General features: G+C 39.1%; 1 protein-coding gene across 2 annotated transcripts in view; it reads right to left on the bottom strand.

The window, feature by feature from the left end:
* The window catches only part of scube3 (signal peptide, CUB domain, EGF-like 3), a 100,599-nt gene that overhangs the window by 43,599 nt on the left and 35,505 nt on the right, over positions 1-21,495 (bottom strand). For both annotated transcript variants that reach the window (XM_007560823.2, XM_007560825.2), the window contains exon 4: positions 10,533-10,667. In XM_007560823.2, coding sequence (XP_007560885.1) covers positions 10,533-10,667 — 135 coding nt within the window. The remainder of the gene's footprint in view (positions 1-10,532; positions 10,668-21,495) is intronic.

Below are 21,495 nucleotides of genomic sequence, written 5' to 3'. Positions count from 1 at the left end.
GAGAACAAACAGCAACACAAAGACCAAAGAATACACCAGACAGGTTGGGAATAAAGTTATGAATTCTAACCCAGATTTAGGTAATCCAACAATATCCCAAGTTTCATAATTTTATGGAAAATCCCCACAGTGACACACAGAATCTGAGGAATCCAGACAACAATTAGTCTCACACTCCTCAAAGCTGTCATTTGTGAAAGAGAGCTGAAAAAATGAACTCAAGTTTGCTACAAACCATGTAGATGTAGAGAACCACAACAAATCTGTTGAAGAAGGCGCCAATGTCTGATGAGACCCAAACTCACATTTTTTGGTCTACATGTTCATAATCCTTAAGATTGTAGGAACAGGAAGATTGGGTCAGAAATCGGGACAATTATCTTACTGTGGGACCCTGACAACTTGTGGACAAATCCAAAAATTAAAGCACATCTGCAAGTGAACAGTTTTCCAACTAGTCTCAAGTTCTCAACATTTTACATACACTCTTGAATTATCTAACTTTAAATACATGTATATTTAACTCTGTTAGCTCTCACAAACATGACACTGGTTGTTAAAAATGTATTAGTGTGCATGTCCTGTGTTTTACTTTGAAAACATTGTAAGGTCCTACATCTGTGCAAAAGAGCATTAACATGTATGTATGAACAGCCACCCAGGTGCATTTGCATAATGTATGCATGTTGCAAACACAGTAAGATTCTGCCCATCTGTGTCACAGACAGTTATGCAGCACCTGCTGGGTAGGTTCCTCCTCTCGGCTTCACTCTTCCTCCCATTCTATCAAGGTGACCTCACTGTGCAATCCCAAAGGAGCCCAGCACCCTCTCAACACAAAAGACAGGAAAACAGAGCACAACCAGGATGCCCACCTTGTTTAACACAGACATAAAAACTGTATGAGACGCTGGCTGGGATTGCACAGATCGTTTCTTCCCCCGAAAAAAAAATCAAAGTATTTGTTTCTCCAAAGCTCAGTCTAGCACTTTGATTGAAGACATAGCAGCCAAGTATTGGTGGAAAAACCCCTCCAGCACTCTTAAAATCAGCAAACCCACGTAGGGCTGGCCAGCTTAGGGATGGCCTTGAAGAAAGCAATGAAAAAAAGGGATGCCAGTTTCAAATGAGGTGAGGAGAATTCAGCAGCAAGGCCGCAAACATTTGCAAAAGCTCCAGCCACCGATGTATATTTGTTGAAGGATGAGGGTGAAAGTACTGGGAGCACGAGAACTGAGCAGAGGCTGGACAAAGAGGGAGGGTGAGGGCAGATTATGCTGAAAAGACATATGCCGAGATAAAAGAAAAAGGAAGACAAATCGAAAGGGGACAAAAAAGCCTCACGTGTCACTTCGCTGTGTCTGCAGCTCAAAGCCCTTGCTCCACTTCCCCAGAATAGGAAAAGAGCCTGGTTATACGGTTGGGCTGCAGAGCAATGGAGCAGTGACTTCTGCACTTGTAAAAACATTTCTGTGGCCAATGCACAGACAAGCAGGCAGGAGGGCAGGCTTATTGACAACCAACAGGGGGAACATATGAGAACCCTACTGGCTCCAGCACAATGGGGAACGACAGTGCAATACATGAACAAAAAGTAAATCAAATCCCCCTACAAACATTTTATTTGGCAGCCCACAGCTCAAAACATTGCATCACTGGAATAATTGAAAGTGCTCATTTGTCAGCACATTACCTCACGACATTGCAACGTGAAACTGTTTACTGCACGGACATTACGTTTTCAGATAAGAAAAACAGCAATAAAGCGGGGTTCTCAGATCCAGGGCATGATTTTACGCGGGAGGAATGTTGCACCTGGAACTCTAATTTAGAATATAATGTGCCCAGGAGTTGTGGATTCTCATCACACTTAATGGAAAACTTCTTACTTCCCGAGACAACAAAGACCCGAGGTCCTCCGAAGTCAACACGCTGGTCTTCATCTAAATGTCAATGAAGAGCATGTCAGCTTGCCTCCAGCAGGATTACACTGGAGATGAAATTACAAAGGTGTGTGCCTGTACGAACGATGGTGTGTGTAATTATGCCCATTGTGTTGAGAGATTTGTTGCACTAAAGGGGGAAAATCCTTCTGAAAGGCTATTAAATGTGGCTAGAAAAGCAGCAGAGTTTTATTTCCTGGTGTGAGGAGTGTACATAAAAGCAACACTTAAATCCACAATCGAGTGAAAAAAAAAGGGGGAAATGAGGCTACGTTTGGAGAAAATAATTATAGACATGTGTGGCACACTTGGTGGATAACCTGATGTTAATACGTTATACAACTCCATATTTTTTGCTAAAATTACATCATTTAGACAGAGAGAATTTTTTTTAAACATTACTCTTTATGATCTTAAGAGAGTTTATAAAGACTCATAAGCTTCTAGAGGCTTAAGGAACAAAGACGGCCAGCTGATCATCGAAAGGGGAAATTTTCAATTATCACTATATGGTTGCATTTTTGGACCGTTATCCTGCAAGTAGATCCAATGATGACCCATTTTTAGCTGACCTGATTTATATTGAACATCTCTTATTACAGGAGGTATTTAATATAAATCTACAGGAAATTACAAAAACGTGTTTTGTCACATAATGTAATTTTAGAGCTATTGAGCACTCCTGAGTGTAATTAACTTTGATAAGAAAAAACCCAAAACACAGCTAGCCCACACTTGTCTATTAAGTCGCAGGTGTCAACGATGCCATACTGACATATTTACAGAGAAATATTTTATTTTACTCTTAATTAAATACGTGCCAGTAACTTACACAATGCCTGGATCATGGATGCTTAGAAAAAAAAATACAAGAGCTTAGCAGGAAAAGTGATTAACCGCAACCAATGACTTCCTGGGACGAAACCCACTAAAATTGTTGTCTTCAGAGTCTCTCTTTCATTGTTGCTCTCAATGTTACTTTTGTGTCAGGGCAGATTTGCTCTTGAGCCTGTGCTGTCTTCTTTCATCATTCACAACCTGGTAAAAATCCATATATTAGCCGCATTGAAGTGTTTAAAGTGTGTAGCAGTAGCAGTTTATAGGCCGGAAATTACGGTATTCGACCTTTGTTTTATGCTTGATCCACCTGGAGAGTTTGTTGCCGAAGCACTCAGCAGCTAAATTCCCCAGCAGTATTTAACAAATGGCAGACATTTATAGGCACGGTTGAGAAACAAGTTGTAGACATGTAGTAGCGATTAAAGGTTGTTATGAAGACTTGGCAAACTCCAAATGCCACCGTTTGCTGCAGTTCTCCAGCAGTGAGCTTTTCAGATTATTTTACCCTGCTTAGCATCCTGCCCAAAGTTTGCGATGGCAGGATAAGCTTGAATTCCTGTCCAACCTCATTTTTATTTTATTTTAACAATCCTCTAACAGTAGAGATGTGTAAATGTAAGGTTTTTGCACAATTTCTATTTTAAACCACGGCCTTCTCAGGATGTTATGAATGACCAATTAAAGGCTCCCAGATCCTCAGTTAAGCTACTTACACATAAAAAAGCCTTATCGACATTTATTGTGTTGAACTATTATGGTGGGGGTTTTTCACACTGAATAAAGAGACTCAAAATAAAGATAGAATCGTATATTTTTTTAGATAATGATACTGCATTATTAAAACCAGACTTTATTTTCAGGCTTTTGCACATCTTCCTTAGAGGAACTGGTACGTGTGGAGGGTACTAAATGACATCCTTATTTCTGGAAACTTTAAAGACCTCAGTATGCTGACCCATTAAAGCTTCCTTCAGCAACAAAAGCCGAACGTAAAGCTCTCAGGCTCATGTAATCAAAATTTTCTTTTTCCCGAATTAGTTTAAACCAGCCTGATGATCACATTACAGAGTCCTCGTGGCTCCTCTGAAGCCTTGCTCACGTAGAAACCTTCCCTTTTGCCATACTGATTAGTTGTGAGAGCAAGTTTGATCCAGAGGACCCGACGTCTTTGCAAGCGGTTATTTCCTCTGACTTATTTAAGCTGCTCTGTTTGGCAATGAAATGTGCGCACAGATGAGGTGTCTTGTGTAACCAGTCAGTCACTTATTAAAATCAAATTGTGGGTGAACTAAATCTTATCTTTTTATTTTCAGGCAACTTTCTGCTTTATAAGTGTTAGCAGACTCTTCAAATATTCAGTTTGCACAAGCCTCTAGATTAATAGTAACCCTCCCACAGGGCAAAAGCGTTGGCTTTCCCATGGACTCGTTGCATCACAGACTGCAAATACTGTTAAGTCGGACTGTATCTAGTCGAGTCATTTTAAGTGCAATACATGAAATATTGGGCCTTACAAAAGTATTAATACATCTTGAACCTTTTCAGGGTTTGTTGTGTTGCACAGAACACTATTGTGAAATTGATGAGAAATTATACATATTCCAAATCTGAAAAGAAGGATTTACACTCATATCCAACTTCCATGATTCTAAACATTTTTACTCTAACCTGCAATGAAAGTGAAAGAGACGTGCCCTCTTCCAGGAGATGGGCGTACAGTTGAAAAAGAGGAAAGTGAAGCGCAGCATCACGCAAAAAGCAGGTGGGCTGCTGAGCAGAGTAACTCTCATAATGTTCAGAAAGATGTTAAATCCAGACAGGAGTAAGTGATTCTTAATTGCAGCTCTGGAGAGAGCAATGCAAGTGCTGCCTGCAGCTGCGTCGATGTTATGTACGGGTTGCCAGAGCTGGCATTAATGTGTGGCCATTGTTTAAGGTGATGGACTCAACGCAAAATGCTCCAGGGCAGAGAGAAACTATGATGTTTTCCCTGAAGCCATAATGAAAAAATAAAACGAAACATCCAACTCAGGACATCCAACTCACAGTTAGCAGATATACAGCTATGTCTTTAAAATTAAAATCACTGTTAACAGTTCAACATTATCTATATAAAATTTTAAATCATTTTAGCTTTTATTTTAATAATTTTATATTACTAGTATAATTGTATTGTGTAAATAATTTTTATTTCATGTATATTTTTAATTATGGATCAGTCTACAATTCTTCTCAATTTACTGGATGCTTTGTTTTTTTTTTTGTTTTCTTTTTTTTTTGGTTAAAATTTTCAGTTGAAAGCAACATCAGCACTGGTTTTAGACATTTTTTTAAGTGTGGATAAAGTACAATTTAAAATAATACGTTAATATCAAAATAATTTTACTCCGATCAAATTACATAACTGGACCAGGGATTTGCTTAATACTTGAATTTAAAGTTTAGGACTTCAACTCATGCCTCAGCTTTGGGGAAGCAAAGTACAGGGATTCAAATATAACAACTTTCTAGATTTTTTATTTTTTTTTATTTGTTAAAAAAAATGGTTTTCTTTTTGGCTTTACTTCAAAACTACACTTTAGGTTAGTTCATCATATGAAATGCAAATGAAATATAACCTTTATGGTAGTGGTATTAAAAAATGTGGAAAAGGTTAAAGGAACTGCAGCAGAACAAACCCAGATTAAATCCAATCTGCAAAAAGTCTCTCGACTGCAAAACCGACAATCTGAACAAATGTCTAGAGCATTTTCTCCTCCCTTTTGAGTCCCTTCAAAACACGAAGCATGTGGTTTTTATGACGCGTCTGACCTGAGTATGTTTTCTTTTTCAGCACTCACAACTAAAAGCAAATGAACTGAACCCATAAGTCACCATAAGTGACTTGCATCAGTGCACACTTCAAGTTATTGCCTGGTTTTTCAAAAAGAAAGAGGACCGACATTATGGATGTGTCAGCTGACTAAACCCAAAATGTCTGAGTCTCGATGTTCTGGATTTCATCTCAAGCACAAATGTCCCCGTTGTCGTCCTGAATAAAAGTGAAAATAAATCAAATGCAAAGCGGAGGAACCCTCCCTGATCCAAATTGCATTCCTTTCAACTGCTAAGCACCTTGACTTTTGTGAAAAGTCTAATTCCTAGGTTGGGGATGTTTGAAGTGAATAAATGGACTGTTACATTTTTGGCCAACTACATGGTGGAGAAACTCATTTGGCCAAAGTTGCTCCTACTGAGGGGAGCGGGGAGGGGTGGGTATAATAAGGGTCAGGCCAGCAGCAGCCTTGTCATTAGCCGGGAGGCTGGAAGACCCCTGCTGCCTAATTGGCACCGGCTCCCTCCAAGCATTGGCTCAGTATTAGCAGGAGAAACCGAACCGAGGCAGCAGGCGCTTCCATGACCGGCTCTGAACTGCACCCAGAAAGATCAGCGCACGTTGCCGATGGAACACCTGAGCTATTACTGGAAGAAATGGGAAACTGACGTCTTTTTAATGACGACAATAAACCTCATAATCAAACTGCAACCCAGGCTCTGCTTTTTAAGAGGTGGGCTGGCAGGATGCACCAATGGTTCCATTTAAAATCGACCTGAGTGAGGAGATTAAACATTTATCCATTTTTTAGCGATTCTTTATATATATATATATATATATATATTTTTTTTTAGCAATTCTTCAGGGGCTGTTGCCCAATAACTCTGTAAAGTCACTTCCTAACCACTTCCATTATCCTTCAGGCACACACTGTTGTAATAAGAGCGGTAATAATAAGCAGATGAGTGGTTGTTCTGTCTCTTGGTCTTTCAAAAATAAGGAAACAATAAATAGGCGCCTATCTGATGAGCACAGGAAGTTTGCAGATTTATGGCAGCTTTAATCTTTTGAATTCAATGGCTCTCATCTGGGAGCAATAAGGACAAAATGAATATTAAAATGGAATATTAACAGGAACTGGGGACATTTATCATGAACATAAACAGACGAAAGACTGGAGGAACTTGGCAAAATCAGACTACTGCTCTAAATCTGTTTCTGATAGCGCTGATGTGTAGAAAGGCTTGAAATTTCATGGTTAAAGTTTTCAGTCCACGCAAACAAGAAAAAAAAAACAAAAAAAACAGCATTTATGAAATGTAAACATTGACACTTCAGTAGGCCAGATGGAGCTCATAAATTAAACTTTCAAGATTCTCATTTCATCATACGGGGGAATCATGAGCATCTCAATTTAATGAGTCTCCATACGAGTACTTGGCTGAGAAAACACACGAGAGAGATGAAAAAGTGAGATGAGAAGACACTTGAATCTTGCTGTGTAAGTCTGGGGTTTACAGAACAGGAAGAACTGCGTCAGATTTAGAAAAAAAAAAAAAAGACATCCACAACACTGCTTAGTCTGATGGAACTGAGGAGTTGTAAAAGGCTTTGCTGGATAATCATTCCTCGAACGAATGAACGAACTTTCTGACGATAACAGCTGTTCATTATGTCTGCTGCTTCACAGAAACACTGGAGGCTCTGAGCAAAGTTGCGTAGGGCAGCAGAAAACCGAGTCAAAACGCAAACACAGCAATTCTGCAATTTTTACTTGTCAAATTTTCAAGCTTTTACAGCCTTCAATGGCCAAGGTTTTCAGGCTTCTTTATTGAATTTTGTAAATACACAATATGGATGGATGGATGCAATTTTTCAGACTCCATACCAGATTTGGGAGCCATTTGTGGCCCCTAGATTGATTTTTTTGGGGGGACCCAAAATTGCAGTTTGATAAACTTGACTCAGCAGCACAACCAGCTGATGCAAGTGGAGACTTTGATTGCTGACGATTTATAATCCTCTTACATTCTTAAATGTCAAGACGACAACACAACTTATTGGCCTTTTAATAACCACACAGTTTTGTCTTTCTTTTTAATTTGATAGTTGGTGGGACTACATTCTATATATCCAGTGACTTTCAATTGAAAGCAGACTTTGGTGCAACCAGATGTGTTTAATTAGTTCATTGAACTTTGCTAAATGTAGAACGTGCTTTTGAGTAGTTTAGTTTTTTTTAGAATATATAAAAAAAAAAAAAATCCTGGGCAAGAAAAAAGAAAACAGTGTGCCACAAAATTACTGATTTATTGGAGACTTTTCTTTCAACAAGGGTAACGCCATTATTTACACGTCCTTCCTTACAAATTTTTGACTACCTATATCTTTTGCACGCTTAGTTTATTTTTGAGCATAATGAAAAACGAATCAAGATAAAATGTATTTTGCTATTTTCTAAAAATGTTTTAAATGTGTTAATTAATCTTAGCATTGCCACAATGCTAAGATTTTAAACTCGAGACCGATACCAAGCAGCAACATTTTTGGAAAGGAGGCTTCTTCTTAGTTAAGAGAAAATAATCTTAATTGCAGTATAAAATCAAACCTTCCATAACTGGGTCAAAACTAACAATTTTCTGTATTAATTCGTACTGAGCAAAGCGTGACTTTTCAGTTGGGAAGTGCATCTCAATGGGGTTCTCAGACCAACACAGCACCTTTACTGGACTGTTTGTGAAGATAATATTTAAACATTTAGTGTTAGCTCTCCATCTGTTCGAACAATGCTGTTGGTCTGCTAAAGATGGTCGCTCATGTTTTTTCTGGGTATACCCACCATGTTTAAAACTTACAGCAACTCTGTTTCAACCAGGTGGGGAAGGGAGGAACTAAGTGTCTGTTAATAAAGCGCTGCTGCCGGAAGAATTGCAGCAGTTTGGGCAAATATAAATGGGTCAGCTTTTCTTGATTTGGGTGCAAATGAGCATCTTTGAATATATATATTTTTTTTCTAGTATCGTTTTAATCAAAATATGAATTCACTTGACAACCCTAATATCTGCTTTCATAAGCTATGATCCTCCTGTTCTCTAATATATTTACGAAAACAGAATCTCTTAAAAATATGCATCACAAAGATTGGCAGAGACAATGAAAAATCTCTAATCTCTAATCTCTAAGAGCAAGTGTAGAGCTGTTGCAGGCTCTGTGCGATCCAGCGCTTCATAGCCACCAAAGACATTTCCTGACAACTTAGCTTGACATTAAAACCGTCTGCATGTCTGTGGCGCTGCTGTGTGTGGCGAGCGAGCCTCAGAGCAAGTTGGTTCTTTTCCTGTCACGTCTCCATCCCACAGGAACGCTCTATAAACAAGAGGTGTGTCTGCCCTGGGCTACACCTTTAATTGTTTTCACTGTTCGCAGTTCCCCCCGCAGGCCACTCTCATACCACAGATAACTTGAAAAGCAGCCAAGTGCTAGATAGGTTCAATTTGAAAAGGGGAGTGGAAAACAAAAAGATTTATCCCTGCTCCCCCCCTCTTTTCATTTCTTCTCTTTGAAGAGTGGCGAGCTAACTGTTTTAACTTGTTGTTGGGCTTGTTAGGGCTAATCCCGCCCTCCATTTATTCCTGAATATCTGCTACTTACATAAAGACTTGACAGCATCATTATCTCAAAATGTATCGTAATCATGTTTGAGCAAACCGTACAGTAAGGGCAAGACCCGATACCCAAAAATGAAACCACAGTAGTGCTGTTGAAGCATCAGCTACTCATGTTTCTGTGTTGTGTTGTCACACTTCACTGTTTCAGATCAATAAACTACTTCTACAGTCAGAAGAAAATACAAAACAGCTGTTTTTAAATGCTGATTTCATTTATTAAAGGGAAAAAAAGTTATCCAAACCAAAATGGCTATATGTAGCAAAGTAATCCCCACTGACCTTAATAACTGATTGTGCTGGCAGCAGCAACGAAGGATATCGAACGCTAACAGTCACATCACAGTCAGGACTTTGACAAGGCCACTGATAAACTTTCCGTTTTTATCTCTTCTGCGGTGGAATTGCTGGTATGCTTTGGATCATTGTTCTGCTGCGCAACCAAAGTCTGCCTAACCTTTAGGTCACAAGCTTATGGCCAAACACTTTCCTTCAGAATGTTGTAGTAAAAGAAGAAGATGTGCGGTTTCAACTAATATGGCAAGTCGTCTGGGTCCTGAAGCAGGAAAGCAGCCCCACACCATCACACTCAAAAGTGCTCTGTTCGATTTGCGTTCAGGGCCCACAAGTTTCAAAATGTTTCATTTATCTTGCTACTCTGTAAAATATTTACCCAAAAGTCTTGAGAGATTTTTGGGACTATGTTTTTTTTTTTTGCAAATCTGAGACGGGCTTTTGTTCCCCGTTTAGTCAGCGATTGGTTTTACCTTGAGCCATTTTTTTTGCTCATCATATTCCTTATTGTTGAATCATGAACTTAACTTTATTTCAGCTAAACTGAGGCAAGTGAGACATTTAGAGCTGAACATGTGAACGAGTTTCTTTGTGACCTCATGGATTAGTAAAGACTTTATTTCTCATCTTTTCTTGACTTTTTCTTTATTGTTATTATTGACTGGGACGTTTTTCAGCTCTTCCATCCTACCTGTTGATTCACAATATATTTGATTTCTGCTACTAGGAGATTTCTATTTTCTGCAAACCAGGCAGTAACCAGGCATTAGTGGTGCATATGCAGCTAAACAGATAGAGGCAATTACATTTCACATCAGATCGCTTTTCTCATTTATTAAATTAAATCTGAAAACTGGGTTTTGGTATTACTATGTATATCTTACAAGTGTGACCAAAAAAAAAAAAAGAAGCAAGAACAGAAGAAAGCTATAAGGGAACAAATACATGATCTGTCTGTGTGTGCATGTGAATAACCTTTAGGCCGCTGGATGCATGTATGCTGGTTGTCACTCAGGAGGAATCCTTCTCTGCAGCGGCACTCATAGCTGCCCATCATGTTGACACAAATCTGCTGGCACCCACCGTTGCCTTCCGAGCACTCGTCCACGTCTGCCAGGAAACACAACCACACACAAATTAATGAGAACAGTTCAAAACAGAACAAATGTTGCGCAGATAGTCTGTGCGGGGGTTGTCTGAGATCGAATCGTGACTTGCTCCATGGGCCGAACAGACGACGCAAGCATGATTTAAACATTTAAGTACTCCGAAAGAATGTAGACGTGGTCAAATAAATCAAATGTAATGATATGATCTGAAAACTTGTGATGTGAGAGTAAAAGCAACACTAACAGCAAACAAAAAACTAAACTAAAACCTCCAGCTGTTCAGCGCCGAGCTATAAAAATGCAAATGCAGCACAATGCGTTAAAGAGGGGAAACCTGATCCAACTGGGCCAGAGTACCTGTTGATGACGAGTGTCTGTCAGCCCTGTGACGGGAGGAATGCGAGGAGACGGCTGAGAAAGAGGGGGAGGAAAAGTTTAGATAGGAAGAGAGGAGTGGGATTTTCTTTTCAAAGTCAGTGGGGGAGAGAATCTACTTCAAGTACGTACAGAGTATTTAGCAAAGCGTCGCCTCAAGCTCAGGCAAAATAGAGACGCTCACTATGAACGACCCCTAAAGAACATATACATGGATTCCAACTCATAAAAGCCTGAAATGTGTGAATTTGTGTTCTTGAATCAGATTTGTCTGCAGATCTTCCAGGTGTGTCTCAAACGGTGCTGAACATCTGGAAACACGTGAAGATGCTTTGGAAGGAGAACCTTTGGCCCAGCACTTTGAAACATTTTCTTGTACATTGTACAACATTGTATTTAGCTCCATTCACCTTCCCAACAACTCTGACCTGGTTCCTTTTCACCTGCTGGAGAAACATATCCCCACAGCATGATACTACTGCAACCATGTCTCATTGTAGATATCTCTCTTAGCTGCTACTCTGATTGATGCTCTATTTGCCAGTCAGTTTAGTCAACAGCCAAGTCTGGGTAGATTTGCAGTTGTGTCACTAATTCCATCACACGCACACACACACACTCACTCCTAGGGTGTGATTTGGAGAGGCCAATTAACCTGACATGTTTTTGGACTGTGGGAGGAAACCGGAGTACCCGGAGAAAACCCACACTTGCACAGGGAGAACATGCAAACTCCATGCAGAAAGACTGGGGCCGGGAATCGAACCCAGAACCTTCTTGCTCTACCAACTGCGCCACTGTGCAGCCTGTGTCACTAATTATTTTTTATAATCTCATCCTGCTTAAAACTTCTGAATAACTTTATCCCTGACCTTTTGCATCTGGGATCGGATTCTCTCGGTTACGATCAAAATCTCATGACCACAGGTGAACCAGTAAACTGAGAGCTTCACTTTTTTGCTCAGCTCTTTCTCCACCACGACAAATCAGAAAAACCCACAGCTAATCTAATCTATCTCCAATATATTTGAGAACAACCTGAGATACTGCAACTTTATCCATGATTAAAATAAAATAAATAAATAAAACTGTCGTACACACAAGTTTTTTTATATTATGATTAATGTTATTAAAATGTCATCCGAAACTAATCCACTGTCTCTTTGTTCAGTCTGACAAAACCTCTGGATCAAGTTTTCTTTCTGGGGAATTCTCAGCTCAGGAGAAGACAGAAATAAAACATCACTCTTCTTGTTTTCTTTTTCTGTTTAAAAGCCCAATTAATCACGGCGTCACGACACACGCAGCACTCTAAGAAGAATGAGTTGACGAGAAGGTCAGTGACAGGTAGCAGCACTTATCACCCTTGTCAGACTGCCAGGTTTTCTGTCCTGTTCTCACATCCAGTCATCAAAACTGTCTCTGTCCCACTAAAAACAGTCTGCTGAGGCTGACGGGGAAAGTGTCACTCTACAGCCAGGTGAAGGAGAGTTCTCCAGAAGGAGAAAGACAGTGAGACTGACACTAAAAGAAAAAGGGAGCTGCTTATGGTCCCTGGAGAAAGGACCCTGGAAGCTGCCAGCAAACTGCAGCTGCACCTTTGCAGATAAACTGAGTAGGTACCAACAAACCTCCAGCAGTCCAAGAAAAAAAAAGAAATCCTAACATATATGCACAAAGCCTCTGCCTGATTTTCCTGTAAACACAATCACAAACTTTGAAAAATCCAAACATATAAGTGCTGCGCAAATGCTGCAAGTTTCAACACTCAAAACGCCCATGAGATACGCAAACGGCCACAGACGGCCCAAGGGGATTTCTCTTTCCATACCCTCAGTGCATCAATGAAGGTTTCATTTCCTGATTCCTTCATCCCTCCAAATGAGGCGTCGGCTGTCAGTAGATCTCCCTTGTTTAAATAGCTCCCATAATTGCCTGTGTTGTGTGCTGGGCAAGGCTGGCGTCCAAAGCAAATATTTCCAAGCGGAAAGGGGTTCTGGCATGGCTTGAAGAAGTGCTCATGTTATTTGGGCTTTAAACAGTTTTTAAGAATTCTCTAAAGGACCGGAGAGAAAGGAAAAACATTTTAATCACGTTAAAAGAGCTGTCTCACTCCTGAAAAATGAGACAAGCCTCTGCTCTAACCTTGCTTCATTTGAGGAGACGAGAGGAAAAGGAGCATTCAGACCGAGAGAGATTAGGAGATTGGTCGTATTTGCGGAGGCCATGTCCGCTGGTTTTTCAGATAGCCTTGGCTGTAAATATAACATTTGGCCTCGCGCAGAGCTTTAGAGCCATGTAAACATGGTGGTTGCCTTACAAAAACTCCAGAACTCTTATTTTGGAGAAATACTCAACTCTTTCATTCTCTCCCTCTTTTTTTTTTTTTTTTTTAGAGGGTTCACTGACTTTGCGGGAGTTTCTAGCTGACTCCGACTTTTATTTGAGGCCAGAAAGTGAAAAACTGCAGCTATCTGTCATCAAAGCTGTCTGTGCGTCCATCCCACTGCTTGGTCTCAGAAATTTCTCTGTGGTCCAAACAGACCAGAGGCAAGGAGGTGAGTGGACAGACACCGTCCTCCCTTGGCATTTCGCTTGCACGGGGTGAAGAGATGCAAGAAATAAAAAGGTGTCAAAGAATACCAAGATTTAAAATCACTATATTTTCAAAAGAGTTTTTCAATGTCTTTATAATTAGATGTGAGAAAACATCAGACTATTATTGTTCAATGTTTTAGCAAATGTTTACAACAACAATAAGATAGTGCCACAGCTTTTCTAATATGAGGATATTTCTTCTCAAAGTGGATCCTGGCTTGCAAAACACCATCTAGCAGTTTTGGTTTGAGTTATTGCAACAGGCCCAAGGGGTTAAAATGGCACAAAGTAGTTTTGGGCCAGTGCAGTTGTCTAGTTGGATGACAGTTTGACTGTTGATGATTTAAGAAATTGTACGGGACTTGAACCTGTCACACTGTGCAAATTGCATCATATAAAATCTTGACATAAACCTCTGTCACACTGTATAATGGAAGATGTCAGACGGCTTGACTTATTGCCGCTGCGAAATCACGGCATAAAGACCTGACAGACACATAAGTCCGACATTAATTGAACAGCGAGAGAATCAAACTCTGTAAAAATCATTCAAGCAGCTGCTGGTCAGTCATGGACCATGTAGACTTCTCAGGTCCTCTGAGAACTGCTCACTTAGTGTTTCTCGGACCAGAACTAAACAAGCGGAGGCAGAATTTACTTTCTGTTCCTCAAAGCTGGAACCACCAACCTGAAAGCCTGAGGTATGAACAAACTGGCAGCCATTTTAAACTAGGATCAGCCGTTTACTGCAGGTTAAATATCGATTTAATTCTATTCTGTTGATTTGTTGACATGCATTATATTGCTACTTTTTAGGTGATGCTTACATTTTTACTACTGGTTGTTAATATATTTTGTGTATTTTTTTTTTTAATAATGCTCATTTCAGTGGTTTTAATATATCAGTTCTTTTATTTTCATCTATCACACTTTATATCACCATTTGTATGGAATGTTACATGAACAACACTTGTTTTTTCTCTTTACCCATATCTGTAGTTTTCTTTAAAATCACCTTTTCCTTCATGTCCATTTCATCCTACAACCTGAACCGAACAAACTGGTCAGAGTTCCTCCCTCGCACAGAACGACTGTCAGATCAGAGATGCAACACTGTGTCAAGATATTCCCTGTCAGCTGAGCAAAGGGGTGGAATAGGAGCAGCACCTGCTGAGGAAAAAAGTTAGATGTGAGAGAGAGAGAGATGATACAACAGCTGAGTTTGAGCCACAGTAAGTCTTCCTCTTATCTGCTACATTATATCTCTGACAGTCCAGCGGTGGCCAAGCAGCTGGATGGAAAGTCAGCTCCCACTGAGTTCATTTCTCCATTTCCTTTCCCAAACTTTCAACTCAAATTAATGTCAGGCCAACTCAAAGCTTTGCACTAAACCACTTTCCTCAAAGGTTGATTGACTGATTTAATCAGCTAAAATATATTCTGAAAATTCAGTTTCTCTAGTTAGACAAAGGGGTCATTTATGACTGACCACACCATTTCCTGAATGTTCATGCAAATTCAGTTAAAATGTAAATATTGTTGACTAACAAAACATTTGGATAACTATATAAAACGTGATTACTGCTCTTTTAAATTATATGATAAATTAGCTGGCTGATGATGCATATCCATCATACTGATTATTAAATGATGTCAGTATGATGAAACTGATAAATCCTTGGTACATTAGTTTGACGTACACTTCAGATTTTTGGCGGATTCATCATTAAAGTATTTTGTTTTTAGTTTTGGAAACAAGTTTCTTCTGATTGGAAGAAAAATTTACATTCTTGATGTGTCCAGAATGAGAAAGAAAAGCGTCATGGCAAGTCGGTCTTTCAGACTGAAAGACTTGCAGCTCACCAACATTATATCATTGTTGTTTTGGATTGATTGATTTAAATTACATTTCAAAAGATGGCTGTCTCATTTCATTTTAGAAACAAATTTTAGAACAAAAAGCATCTTAACGTTTCTGGTGTATGACTTTCTTTGATTTAACTAACATTTATTTTCACAATACTTTTATATTCTAACCTGATGAAATATGGGCAAATGCTCCTTTATCATTATATTGGATCTTCAGTCCTGCTATGAAACCTGTTACTTCCATATGTGTTAAGTAATGTAAAATCCTGATTTTTCATCAGCAGGAAACTCAGAGTTGATCTGATATAAACTGCTTCAAACCTTTTATTAGTTCCAGCATTTCACATCTATCTCGCCCATAGTTTATTTACACGCTGCTTGTTCACATCTGCTATGCAAATCCAAATATCTGCTAGCTGTTGATTTTCATTTACAAATAAAAATACGAAACAAAGACTTGATTTAAATCAATATTTCTGGTTCTACAACCAAGGCAGACTCCCAGGTACCAAATTTGATGAGCTGGCATAAACTTTCCAAGTCTAAACTCTTTCCTAAACATCCAGACTGGAATTTCACTGTTTCTCCAAAGCGAGTCTGGAAGCATTTAAACAACAATACCCCAGGATAAGTATTTGAGTGGCCATCGCTTTGCCAAGAGGACAAGAGGCCTTGCCTTGACGTCTGACGGCTTCCAGTCTACAGCATGTTTACAACCTTAAGCCCAGTCTAAGGCTTGAGTTTCCCATTCCTAAAGCCCCGCCGGTGGGTTCAGCTGGAAATGTTCATTTCATGGTGAATGGGGCTGAGCAAACCTGCGAGAGTCGATAGCCTTCAGCAGCCAACTAATGCTCTAATCTCAGATTTATCCTGTAACTCATCACTTTAGTCCCTTTCCTCTGAGCTGTGGAGAGGCACCAGAGTTTGTGCATGTCACAACAAATACAAAGTATCTGCCTGCTGGGATTAGTTGAGTTTGAATCTAACCTTCTGGCTGCACATCATTAAATTGAGCTGATTTTCCTCTTGCGTTTCAGTGTAAAATATGTCTAATAAATAGCAGAATACCTGTTAAATATAATCAAAGTGGTATCAACTGACTATTATTGTGTTAATGTAACATTGCAATGTAAAGATGTTTGTCTTTGCAAGTTATTTTTAATAGGGGACTGTGAAAAACACATTTTTTGCTTTCACGTTGTCAATTTCACATTTTCACTCAAAGACCTGACGATTTATGTTGGCCTAAACAATAAAACAACTCACAGCTCTTATGTATATTTATGCAACAATGATGAGTGGCTTAACGATGTGATTTGGTTGCATGTGAACACGATTGCGTGTCTCACTCATCTGTACATTCTTGCGAAAATCTACAAAGCAGTTTGTTTCTAAAGTCAGAAAACCACAAACAATTGATTGTTTTTAGAAAGCTACACTTGTATTCCAACTATGCAGCATTACTCCACTCTCCCCAGTGCCGCTTCCTCTGTTCTCACTCACAGGGAGACTTCTTGCAAAAACATTTTTTTTTCCTTCTCGTCAGCTTCGGCAGACATGTCGTCCATGATGCTGTCAGAAACGAACAAGAATTATCCGATTCCGTGTGACGTCAGGAATAGCTTTTCATTGTTTGGCTGTGAAACTGCTTGTAAGAGCTCAGCCATTGTGCCGCTATGCCGACCTGAACCAAATAACAGTATTTTCAGTTCAGGCTAAAACTTCAAGAGAGACGAACAGCAATACAAAAACTTTACAATGAAAAAGAAAATAGCACAATTTACGATTACGAAGACAAAAATTATTTTTTTTTAGTACAATGGCTGGATTACTTATTAAATAATGTCAAAGATGCACTGATAAATTGGTTGCTGGCCAAAGCAGAATAATTTTCAGCCTGATTTGTCTGGACAAATCAGCCAGTCAGAAATAATAAAAACAATCTGATCTTTTCTCATTCAGGGAATCAATTATACTCTGTCGTTTTGATACAGTTCTTCAGCATAGATCTTATTACTGAGTGAAGACTTAAAATGAACTATTTTCCATATCAGTGATGTGTTAAATTTAAGTCAGAGTGAGCACACTGAAGGTAAAAGATGTATTTTATTTGGCATGTGGAGAAATGGGTTATCTGCAGCTTGTTAAGGCTGAATGGAGTATACCTTGAGACCATAGCTTGCAATTAGCAAAGCTAAATAGTGCTAACCACCAATAGAAGATCCCGAAGATGGTTTAAAAATCAGCTGGTGTTTTTCTGTCTGTGCTTTCGTATAAAAAAATTAACAGTTTTACAGCATCTTCTCTTGCATGCACAGTGTGACCAATGTCACCAGGAACGGTGCAGAAATATCTTAAATAACACTCGGGTTGACGTGTTCTTTTGGGTTCTAAAGAGAATCTGGCATCAGGTAAAACTGGTAAAACTGGTAAAACTGGTAATGGCAGCCCAAACCTTTATAAGAACTGGAAATCAGAAACTGGTCACAAACCTGCATTTTTAAATGCTGCAAAATACGTTTGGTGTAATATTTGGTAAGACAACATACGTTTGTAACTGTGATTATAACAGTACTCAGACCATGGGTTGCTACAAACATTAGCTATAAAGTCACAATTCAGTGTGTTTTGGCTTTGCTTTGATAAAGAGAAACGAATAAAAATCGGCCACTATAGAACTGACTAGATATTTAAGTTTTGTTGTTTTTAAGAAGGGACAAGTGGATAAAGCCAGTGGATGGACGATACAACAATAAACTGACTTGGACCTGATCAACAGAATTTTTTTACCAAATACTTATTTACTCTTGAGTATTTTTTGGATGTCCACTTTTTGCTTTTACTTGAGTAAAAATATATTGAAGTATTGCCACTCTTACTTGACTACAAGTTTTGGCAACTCTGCCGATTCGTCACGGTGTGGAGGAGCAGCAGCTGTATTCAGAATATTTTACCGTAAGTGAGAACTAATTCACCCAATTTAAGAACATTTGACTTTTTATCTGACTCGCATCAGAGATTTCACTCTGGCTGCCATGATCCACATCTTCTAATCATGTTGTTGAAACATTAATGGATTAATAAATCGAAAGATTTGCCTTTCAGCTCAGGTTTTCCTGCACTGCAACAGATCATAGTAGAACCTTAAATTTCTTCTCCTGACAGTGATGAACCCTCATTACGAAGGGGGCATTCCATCATTGCCTTGCTGTTAATTAATATCTACACTAAAAATTATTTTGTGGATTACCTTATTCTCTGATTTTGTTTTGACAACACTAAAGAAAAATGGACAGATTTATTCTAATAACGGGGTAAATTTCAAAGACTTCTATCCCCATAAGAATGTGACGACAACTAAAAATTGTGAATATGGCTAAAAAAAAAAGTTACATTCAAATGTGAGTTTTTATCAGAGGTGTGCAGCTTTTGTTCGCTGCATTGGGGGTAGAGGCAAATGGATGTAAAAGCTTGCAGAGGAAATCAGCATGAAGGTCACTGATCTTTTTGCTGTCAGGACCTGTTCAGTGATACATCAGCATGCTGCTTCCTTTCATTTAATCACTGGGGATTATGAAAGCTGCAGCAAAACTCATCCAAGCAAAGTTTTTCAAACGAGACAAATCCGAATTTCCAACATAGCACAACGTCTCGGCACAATTATAACCATTAAGCGAAGAGAGTGAAAGGAGGTGACGTTTTTCCTACCTGCCATTTCAAAGCCGTACCTCAGAGGCTTCTCCCATAAGGTTGCTTTTATGTAATAGATCATGCTGCGTCTTTGGGGGAGGTTAAAGTAAAAGCACATTCATTTCCCTATAGATTGCAGGGGGAATTGAAGCCTTTTCAATCAATACAAACCAAATCAGTGTCGGTCAATAAAAATCAAAGGAATATGGCCTGCCAAGGTGTGTGTATTTGTTCCTGTGCGACAGGGGAGCCGCACGAGAGAGAGCAGAATGATGAATGCAAGTAAACAAGGCAGAGACACAGGTCTGGTGGTGCTCTTGTCAAACATCTATAATTTCTATTTCAAGCCTGCCTTTGCTTTCCCAAGTGAGTCACTCTCAGGCTGTATGCCACCGTGGCATTTCTTTTTACAGAACTGAAAGAAATATCTTTATTTGTGTCTTTTAGCGCCAGATAGAAGCAGAAACGTATTTGTAGTTGTGAGGAAAGAGGCTGTCTGTGCAGATGCTTATGATATTAAGCTGCTTGACTGACAAGCTAGCAATGATAAGAGTGTATTTTGGTTTCTGTGGGACCCTAACCAAAACACACAGGTCATAAATGTGGGGATGCTGGTGTTATGGTGGGGAACAGATCAGGCTTCCTGCATCTGGTTTTCATTGCAAAGAGGATGTGTGTTTTGGTTTAAATTTACACTAATTCCTTAGCTTTTCCTCAGACTCAAAAAAACATATATTTTTTATTACTTCACCATGGGATAGGTGCAATTAAATCATTAATTTCCTGATAATTCTGTCATGAATAAAAAAATATGCAATAAAAAGTCACAATTGTGACAACTTTTCTGTTCAGTTTTGATCAGACCCATAGCTCAAGATAGTTATATTCATTTCCAAGTCTAAAAAAATTATGTAAAAACTAAACAAAATAATAATAATCTGTCAGATTAAAAAAAAGAAAGAAAAAAAATCAAACACAAGGGTAAAGTTCCAAAAAAATTCATGTTGAGGAAGTGAACTCTGGCATCAATGATTACCAACATTTCCACCTAAGACAAAAGTAGTAAAGTCAAAGTCGCCAGCTCTAATTTGTGTTTATATAAGGAAGAGGTCTGGATTAATATGGTCTGAGTAGGAGTACGGTTGCTTGGAGACTTGTCAAACCGGCACCTTTTGGAACAACTGAAAAGCTCTCTGGGTCAAAGTCAAGTGTGTCTGTGCTTCAATGCAGAGGGAAAACACAAGGTGTGACATTCAAAACAATTTCTGCTCCACTTCTGACAAGCATCATTCCTCTTATGCTCACAGGTGCCAGCCCTCCTATTTCTCCAAACAACTGTCACCATAAAACTTTATTAGGGAATTGTGCAAGTCTCACTTTTCTCCACACAATCAATGTCTCACATGCGTCACTTGTGACAGTTAAAGTGCAATATAATAATGTGGATGTAAAAATGTTATTTCGATGCTATGATTATTCAGGCCACTCAAAATCTGTAAGTCTAACGAGTTAAATACAATTAATTTTCTCATAGTAATTCATTTCACTCCAAAAAGTCACTTTAAATTATTGCTACATATGTTGGGATGAGAAAGGATTTCAAAAGCTCAGACACAAAGAAATGTTGCCAATAAGCATCCATTTAATCTATTTTTGGTAAAAAGCTATTTTTGCATCGCAACATCCCGTCATCAACATAAAATATTCAAAGAGAGTGTCGTTTCATAAGTCGTGTCGTTATCAATAGATGGAAATGCTTTCCTGTTTAATTGACTTTTTCTCTTAAATAAGCGCATCTTAAAATAACTTACTTACTTTAAAAGCTCCATTAAAATGCCGAATATGATTTAGTCTGTTCTTACTTTTCTGTCTCTGAAATACAAAAAATGTTTGCTCTTTACAGTTCCACGGGGTTCATATCCATTTTTCCTGTCGGGTACAATAGCTCTGTGTGAAATCAATTATGCAGTGAGTGACATCTCTCTCCACGCTGACAGAAGCGGTCTGCTGTGATATTGCATTGTTTCCACCTTGCTGACTTTCTGACATCTTTGTGGGGGTTCAGGGTCGACAGAGGGAAGACCTCAGAAACCAGAGTGTCCCCAAGTGAGGCGCACAGCGGCGCGTTCTGCTTCATGCTTCGATGCCTTCTGCCACCGCCCAATGTTATTACACTGCCAACCCATCCAATTTTCAGGAGCTGTGAGGCACATGCAGCAGGAAGAAGTAGACAGGGATGCATGTACGCTGTCCTAACTTGTGTTAATTAAGTGACAGTCACAGATACCGTTTCCTGG

This window comes from Poecilia formosa, unplaced genomic scaffold (assembly GCF_000485575.1).
Source record: "Poecilia formosa unplaced genomic scaffold, Poecilia_formosa-5.1.2 Scaffold120, whole genome shotgun sequence".
NCBI classification, from domain to species: domain Eukaryota; kingdom Metazoa; phylum Chordata; class Actinopteri; order Cyprinodontiformes; family Poeciliidae; genus Poecilia; species Poecilia formosa.
Note: the sequence above shows the minus strand (reverse complement) of the source record. Positions and strands in the feature narration are given on the sequence as shown.